The sequence below is a fragment of the Lucilia cuprina genome, chromosome 4 (assembly GCF_022045245.1).
Source record: "Lucilia cuprina isolate Lc7/37 chromosome 4, ASM2204524v1, whole genome shotgun sequence".
Taxonomy (NCBI): domain Eukaryota; kingdom Metazoa; phylum Arthropoda; class Insecta; order Diptera; family Calliphoridae; genus Lucilia; species Lucilia cuprina.
In genome coordinates this window covers 14,819,822-14,829,287 of record NC_060952.1, presented here as the reverse complement: position 1 = coordinate 14,829,287, position 9,466 = coordinate 14,819,822, and the positions used below count along the sequence as shown (strand labels likewise).

The window sequence follows — 9,466 nt, the reverse complement described above, 5'->3', positions numbered from 1 at the left end:
GCAATTTTCAATACTAAATAAAGTTTACCCATAGGGAACATCTGTGTAAAATTCCATCTAAAATTTAATAAAAACCCAAAATATATACTTTTTGAAGGTATATGACATTGTATATATTACAAACAGAATGACCAAATCAAACTTTAATATCTCAATTACATTCTCGTTAATAGTAATGCTATTTTTTGTTTCCTTGAAACTTAAAGTTCCATGAACATTTTAACATCAATCTATACAAACTAATTAAACTTGATGAATACAATTAAAAACATGCTTTCCAATCTCAACACGACTAATAACGATTTAGATGGTGGCGTCTGTTAAGAAAACAACACACACACACACTCAAAAAAACAACGAAATAAAAAAAATAAAGTAATGTGATATTTTAATTTCTAGAAAACACGCATGTAAATTAAATACTTTTCGACCTAAGGGATAAAAATATATAAAAAGAAACTCAAACAATTGAAACAAAAACTAAAACAGTTTGCCAACAATTTATGTTACTTCCCCAAAACAGGAAAATTCTATGGTACACCCAATTAAGAGTCAAACAAGTAACTGGCAAATGGATTGTACACGCAAAATTTTTTGAAAAAATAAATTATGTCATTTAGTTTAATGCATTGATGTTAACACTTTTTAATTAACTGATTTTTGTGTAATTTTTGCTATTTAACTTAAATATATTTCAACCATTTTAATGTGCATTTTATTTGTATTTTATTTATTTTTAGTACCACCCGAAAGACCTATAATTTATAAGCCAAATCGTCATGAAAAAACCAGCAATGTGGAATCATTTAATGAGGGTACCGACATCGTTTTAATATGTGAGGTTTCAGGCGGTAAGTTGATACATTTTATATAAACTATTTTTTTACACATATTTATACGCTTCATCTTTTTGGTAAGTGTACATATATGTTTGTCATTCCGTATATGTATAAGTAAGTGTTGTGGGTCATTATAGATGGTGGATTAGTTTAAACTATGCTCGTTTGCTGTAAGTCTTTTACGAATAATTTTCGGAAGATCCCAGATCATCCATGCTTTCCAAAACATTACTGTTTAATATAAACAAACCTGATTATGCGCAAAATTCCGAAACAACCAATAAACATTGTCGAAATTACGAATTTTTGACATTATACAAAACACAATAAGAATAACAAAAATTTCACCTTATATAAGTTTATACACTAAGTATTATGAAGGGTATATAAAATTCGGTGCAGTCGAATTTAGTAGTCATAGGCTTTTAAGTAAATTTTTTATAAATAAAATTTTATTTTATAGATTTTTGTTTATATGCCTTGTTTTAATTAACAATTTATTTAAATTTAAATGTTATTTTGTGGCTTATAAATTGAATGCCATATTTAAATGCAATTTTAATTGTAAGTTTTAATATACCAGAAATATTACCACAATATTGGTTTATTTTATATATAGTTATGTATGTATATGTATGCAGTTTATAATCAATATCTAGAAATACTTAAAATTTATACATACTTAGATATATATATTGCAAATTCATTCACACTACATGCATATCCGAACAGTTTGTTTAAATCTATTTGATTTTGTTTATCTATGTGATAAACAAAATACACATAGAATTTTTCTATATATATAGTTTTTTTGTCCAGTTAGGCAAAAAGCAAAAATACAAAATAAAATTTAATTAAAATTGTGCCAATGAAACATGAAAAAATTGCTCAATAATACTCGTAATAAAAACAAAGTAATACTTTTATACAAAATATTTTTTATGAAAATTCAATTATCATTGTAGATTTTTAATTGAAACAAAACAAATTTTACTACTAACCAGGGAAGGTTGAATGGGCATTAGAAGCTACATAATGTTTAGAATTTTGACAGTTTATTTGTTTTGTTTTTTAAATTTTTTAACTAGTAAGAAATGAACTGTAAAATTGTACATACATATCGTCACTTGATATGCAAAAAGACATAACAACACAAAAAAATTTTAAATCGACTGTATATAGTTCCTATTTTATTAGTTTTAGAAGAGTTTAGAAGAGTTGTTTCGCCCTTTGTCATTTAGATGACGTTATGTAGATTGATATTACTAAAAGCATTAGTTCTCTATCTAAAAGAAGTAAAAAAAAACGTTAGTTTTATCAAAGATTATTTTTATACCCTTATATATTAGTTTTTATTTATATAAGTTTGTCATTCCATTTGTAATTTCTACATTTAAATTTTCTGACAACTGTATGTATGTATGTATGTATGTATGTATGTATGTATGTATGTATGTATGTATGTATGTATGTATGTATGTATGTATGTATGTATGTATGTATATATGTATGTATGTATGTATGTATGTATGTATGGTGAAAGGTATATAATATTCGGTGCATTTAAATATAGAACTCTGACTAGTATTGCATTAAATATGTTAGTAATAAAAGTAATAATTCAATAAAATAAAATTTTTTGGTACAAAGAAACTACATGCATCTTCTATCGATGCATATTAAATATCATAATTTAAGATCAAATTTTACCTTTATAAAATTTATAAAGCTAAATTTCTATAGAAAATTTGATTCAATTCAATTTCAAGTCATATATATTTGCTTGAAAAATTTATCTCAATCTAAGAAAACGACATAACAAACAAATTTAAACTCTTTTTTTTCTTAGCATTTTTTACTAAAGATAAAATACATTTTAGTTTTTAAACAAACTATTTTTATATAATTTTTTTTCTATTTTTAAAGTAACATGACTTAAATGGAAGAAAAGAAACATAAATAATGTTGCTGCCAAAATCAAGAAGCTCCACAAACTGTTGAACTTAACTAACCTAGATGAACTGAAAACAAATAGTTGTCAGTTTTCATGTCCTGGCTACGGTCTATTATTTTTCTTTTTTTATGCTACAAAAATTGTAAATGATGTTTATTTCAATGTTTACGAAATGAACAATTTTTTGCTAGCTTTATTTCTTTATTTCTAAAAACATACAAACACACATACATATATTTTTGGAATGATTTCTATTGTTTATTGCATCATTTCATTTTTTTATTTCACATCTTTTTTTTATTATTTACTTGTTGTTTATTTGCTCTTGTTATCTTAATTTAGTCTATACACAAACAAATTGTGTTTTAGGGTTTTTGTTACTTTTTGTTTCCAAGCTCTAAATATATCAAACTTTGTATATTTTTTATCTATTTTTTCTATTCTCTTTTACAGGACGTCCACATCCCAATGTTACATGGTATTTGGATAATACGGTGATTGATGAATCATTTGAACATCGGCCGGACGGTAAGACTGTTAACCACTTGTCATATCCAAATATTGGACGACAACATTTGAATGCCAGATTAGTTTGTATGGCTAGCAATACGAATTTAACACCACCAAACAGTAAAGTGGTCATACTGGATGTCAATTGTAAGTATCGATTTGTGGTAGTTTTTATGTTTTATGTTGTAACCAGACTCTACATCTATGTGTATAAATCTGTCTGTATTTTTTTAGTTTAAGAAAATGTAAGAATTTGACACCCATTACATGCCTCTATTAGTTTAACTCAATTTTTTTTATAAGACAATAAGTAGAATCTACTTTTATAGTAATAGACGTTAGTAAAATTTGTTATTGGCAGAAATTTTGTTGCCGAAATGGTCAGGTAAATTTTTGTGGCAGTTATTTAAAAAAAGTAAATTGTTTTTGTAGAAAACTATTTTTTCAAAGAAAACAAAAACATTAATTTGGTGACTTAAAAATGATAATAATTTAATAAAGTGGATATCCATTTTGTAATTAGGGCAACTGTTTTCGAATTGCATAGTTGATGAAGTTCAAATTAAATAACAATTTAAAATATATATGCTGCAGTCAGTCACCAATAAATTTCATAAAAATATCTTGAAAATTGAGACCTGTACCATGCTAACAAGATTTCATTGGTCATGTAGGACCAATATTTTTGGGTATTACAAACATCAGTACAAAAGCAAAATATTCTTTCCACCATAGTGGCTTGGGGAATAAATGCTGTAGCTATTCTGCAGTACGACGAACTAGTTCCACTAAGAACCACCACTAGTGAATTTTCAAACCACTAGCAATGTTATTTACTGTTGAATTAAGCGAGTGGCGATCACTCGTTTAATTCACTAGTTCAAATTCTCCAACAAAAATTACAAAATAAAAAGAAAAAATTATTTCTCAGACAGTTATTGAACTTGGTGTCTATCAATTTGTAGTTAGAAGTTTTTACCACATAGCTATTGACCTCTTGTTCAAATAATGCTCTAATTGTTGTTTTGAATATCATATAATTTTTGTAACATATTTTATATTTTCTGCGTCATTAAATGCAAACGGACACTTTTAGTATTACATTTCGTCAGAAATGTGTCATGTAGTTATTTTAAGCACTACTTGTTACTGTCAAAGTGGCATTTTTGAAACGTTTATTTTAATGAAATTTATTTTCATAAACTTCATGCGAAAATTTATCAAAGGGAGTTAGTTGAAAATTCGGTAATAAGACTAGTGAAAGGTGCAAATAGACACTTTTCGTACTAAAGAGTAACTGTAACTTGATTATGGATCACTTCAACTATCAATAAATGGTACAGCTGTTAAAGTTTAAACAATTTTTTAGACATCTCTCTTATATGAATTCTATTAATTTTTGAATTATTCCTAACACCATTTTGAGTATCTTATCAAATTTATTTCGTTTTTTTACTATCCAGTTATTGCAATACCTAATTTAAATGGAAACTCTACGTATTTAATAAAATCTTTAAAAATTTATAGCATGATATTCGCAAAATAATATATGTAAATATTATTTAATATTTATAATACCAATCTCATATTTTTAGCAAAAAATATGTACATAAATACAGTTTTATGCATTATGACCTACGCACTATTATTGGAATTTTTTATTATTTAATTTATAAAATCTTAAGAAATAAATGTTTTAGAAACATACATATGCAATGCATTCTGGAATATAAAAAATTTGTATATAATAAAAAATCTCATGTTTGTTTTTTAACCACATGTTTTTTAACCAGCTTTCAGCATTATACAATATTTCACTAATGGAATTTTTTCATTCTATGAATATTAAACTTTTCAAAAGGTTTTGCCAATTTATACATTTTTAAGAATTTGTTTTTGTATTCTGGGATATTTTTATTATTTTGCTTAACAGTTGCTCAAAATTTTCATTCAAATAGTATATAATTTTATGCACTTCAAGTACCCATTGGCCTTTACATTTTATTTTTAGTTGTTTGGTTTCAACGCCTATAAATAATTTGGTTCTCTTTAAATAGCGTGACATTAAAGCTTCTTTAACAAATGTTTTGCAGCAACATGTATTACAAATATCCATTGTTAACTGCGCTGCGTGTTGATGTTAAAGTTAGAGTGTCAACATTATAGGAAAAAACATTCGTGTTTAGATAAAATACTAACAATGGTAGTATTTATTTAAAATTTTATTGTGTAATTACTAAACTATCTTAATTTGGTTGTCTACCATCTATGACTTAAATGGCTTAAATAAATGAAATACGATTAGAGAAGAATATAGACAAAACTATTACAGAATCGTTCATACAACTTAAGTTAATTTAAATATTAAAGTTTTTCAAATAATTTTTTAAAAATCGTTTAAAACAACTCATTATTTATTTAATAATTTTAAACTTAAATTTCATTTAAAAAATCTGTATATTATATTCCTATCAAATTATATCTCTTTTTCAAAATACTTTACTAAACATATTTAACACTAATTTCCCCTTTTTTATTATTCCAGTAAAACCAATTGCAGTTCATATAATGACCAAGGATAGATTTGTATCAGCTGATCGCACTTATGATATTGAATGCAAATCATCTGGTTCAAAACCACAAGCCGTTATATCCTGGTGGAAGGGTAATAAACAACTAAAAAAACTAACAAAAAATGTAAGTCAACGTCACATTTTATAAACATGACATTAAAAAGGCCATACAACTATAAAAATATAAAAAAAGTCAAGAAAAATTTTTTTTCTGTTCCATAAACATACATATGTATGTATGTACAACAAATTTTATAAAATCGATATGACCCACATTTACATGAACAAAATACTAAATACAAGTGACACATGAATATCGTATATACTAGACTTACACACACAGTAACTAAAATACTACCACATATAAATTATATTACTACCAACACCATCACTACTAACTAGTATGCTAACTATATGACATGGTTTAAATGAAATATTTGTAACATTTCCGTCTACGTTTTTTTAGTCACATTTTCCTATAAAGACAGATTTGTAAAGGAATTTATTGAAGTTAAAAATAAAAATATTAATTTAACAGGAAAACGATACAAATTATTTTTAAATCATTTTCACTTATCTTAATATTATTTAGTGAACTGATCCCAAAGATGACAATAAAAAGTCGTTACACCTACCAATTTTGATATATTAGTCTCCGTGGCTATATACTTGTATCTAAAACATTCAATTTTGTGGAAAATGGTTAATGGAAATAATTACAATGTTATTTAATTATCATTCCAATAAAATATAAAGCACAAAAATTTTATCAAGAAAATTTAACAACAAATATTCCAATGCATTAAATATATTTGTAAACCGTATTTGGTATATAGTCATAGTTATGAAACCCTTTAAACGACAGTCTCTAAACTCCAGTTTCAATCTTTTAATAATTTGATTAAGCCAACTTTATAATTTTGAGAAAATCTCCATGCGGATAACAGGGAAAATAATAAAGAAATTAATTTCATATCTATCATAAATTAGCAGTAACTGCAATTTGAATTTCGAGGACTTATTGACAAGGATGCTAAGAGGAAACATACTTCTGAAGTGTTAATGAAAATTTGTTTCTATTCTCAAAATTTTTGGGGTAATATTTTGTGACCTAGGGTCAGGTCACTAAGAAAAGTTTTTTGAAGGTGTTTAAAATTTTTGAGAGGAGCACTCCTCCGAGGACTATTCATATGCTACCAAAATGGCTTATATTTCCTTTGCAAGAAAAAAATCACATAAACCTCCTGAAGGACATTTAAAACCCTTGATCCAGAACACTAAATATTGACATCAGGACAACAAATTAGAGAAATATTATCTTATTCAAAATAAATTCATTTTAAATAACTCCTTTAAAAACCTGCTTTGCAAATGTTTTTACTTCATAAAATAGTCGCTCATATTAAGTATTTCCTTATCTCACTCTTATTAAAGGCAGTTTAATTATATTGCAGCATTTTTATTTTACTTTAAATCGAAATTTTTACTTAACACATTATTGTCTATAAAAAATTAAAAACTATTTTTTTTTGTTCTTTATATACTTACAGTTTAATGAACCCGACAATCAATCTTTGAGTATATTAACATTCACGCCTACTCGTGAAGATGATGGTAAATATTTGACATGTCGAGCGGAAAATCAATTTATTGAGGGCAGTGCTATCGAGGATAAGTGGCGTCTGGTAGTACACTGTAAGTAAAAAACAAAACTGAAAAGAACCAAATTATAATATAGACCAATAAAAACAAAAAATAATAAAATAAAGTAATGCAAGAAAAAATATTCTGAAAATTATATAGAAAAGACATTTTACTTAATTTATATTGCAGAGTAGACCACATAAGTCGGTTAAACGTTGTAGAAGCATATAAATTAACATAAATAAATTTACACTTCAGAAAGAGCTCTCTCTTTCTGGTTGAATTTTCTTCCTTGTTTAATTTTTTCTATAAACAAAGATTTTTTTGGCTGGTTTTTGAGGCTCTAGAGAGTTGTTGGTCTTTGGGTGTATGTTCATCACAGTATGTAAAAACTAAACTAACTAGTAAAAGATACAGAAATGTGGTAATGGCTAGTGGAGCAGTGAGCTAACTGTATGTGTTGGATGGTAGAAAAAATAAAAATTACAAAGAACTAAAAAAACATCAACCAGTCACGCTATTTGAGGTTAAATGTTTGTAGTTGTTATTTAGTTGACAATGGCCTGGGCCCATATTCAATTTAATTCAATTGCAAAGCTTTTGTAAATGCCTTTAATGATATTGTTTTTGCAATTTCAGAGCTGTTCTGTTCATTTTTTCCCTCTTTTCTGCTGTTATCCTGTTGTGTGTGGTGACTTAACTAGAGTTTCTTTTATGTATGAGAGTGTTTGTATGTGTGTTAGAATGGCTATGGATATGAACTGTGATTAGAAATGAAATTGGCCAAGTTTCTAATAAAAGTAAATTACATGGAATATTTTTTCCTACTGCTTCTTTGTATGGTTTTCCATGTATTTCGTTGAGAAGACCCATTGTTTTTTAAAACATGAATGTAAATGCTTTCGTTGTTATTGTTTTTGTATAAAAAATAAAACTTAAAATTGGAACATTTGCTTCGGAGTAGTCCTACCAAAATTAAAGAGCATTTAATGCTGTACGATTACAGTTTTAATTTTACTAAGTGTTTGAAAATTTGTTATTACCTTTCGAAAACTAGGTATTTAAATTTTTTTGGTTTATAAAATTTTACTTATTAAGGTGACCGTAGACCAGTTTTCTGTAGAAATAGTGCATGTTAATGTACTTCATACATACGAGAATAATAAAAATATATTTTTCAAAAAGGCTCTCAGTTCATTACCAATAATTCCGTAATATGTGATTTATTCGATAAAAATAACTAAACTTATTTTAAGAGTATTTCTGGTTCGCAAAATGTCATGTAGTACATTGTAACGGTCATAAATACTTAGAAATAATCGTTAAAATTCTAAAATGTATCAAACTAAATGCCAAACAATTTTCAAAATACTGTTCTGTATAAGGTAAAAATTACTACAATTACTACAAAAAATGTGTCAAACCTTTTTCAATAAAGAGCGAAAATAATATGCATTATAAACCCAATTAAAACCATTTTCCAATTGCTATTAAATGAGTAGCAGTATTTTCCCAAATAAAAACATGACGCAGCACAGTGGTATAGGAAAAAAAAAAGAGGGAAATAATTCGGTAACTTCTAAACGGTTAATCCGATTTTAATGAAATTTGGTATGCACAAAGAGGAGGTGTTGTCGAGTTTAGGTTTTGAATTTGGCCAACCAGGGGCCCGGCGGGGGGTCCTCAAATTAGGACACCTCGGCTATGTTAAATTTTTAAAACGATCCTATTTCTTCATTTGAGTTCCGATTTAAAAAAAATTTCGTATATAGAATCTCCTCATTGAGCACTATAAATAATGTCGTCATAGCAGTAAATTATCTCTTATAGTTTAGGATATATTCGCATTTGAAAATTAAAATTTTAAAATTTTTACCGTTCTTACTTTAGTTTTTTGATAATAGCGGGTCCAAATATTCCCGATTTTCGCCATTTCTTTTTTTATT

At 26.5% G+C, this 9,466-nt stretch overlaps 1 protein-coding gene across 2 annotated transcripts in view; it reads left to right on the top strand.

The window, feature by feature from the left end:
• Positions 1-9,466, top strand: part of LOC111681584 — a 111,621-nt gene that overhangs the window by 65,654 nt on the left and 36,501 nt on the right. For both annotated transcript variants that reach the window (XM_046949916.1, XM_023443429.2), the window contains exons 4-7: positions 741-851; positions 3,247-3,450; positions 5,849-6,000; positions 7,427-7,571. In XM_046949916.1, coding sequence (XP_046805872.1) covers positions 741-851; positions 3,247-3,450; positions 5,849-6,000; positions 7,427-7,571 — 612 coding nt within the window. The remainder of the gene's footprint in view (positions 1-740; positions 852-3,246; positions 3,451-5,848; positions 6,001-7,426; positions 7,572-9,466) is intronic.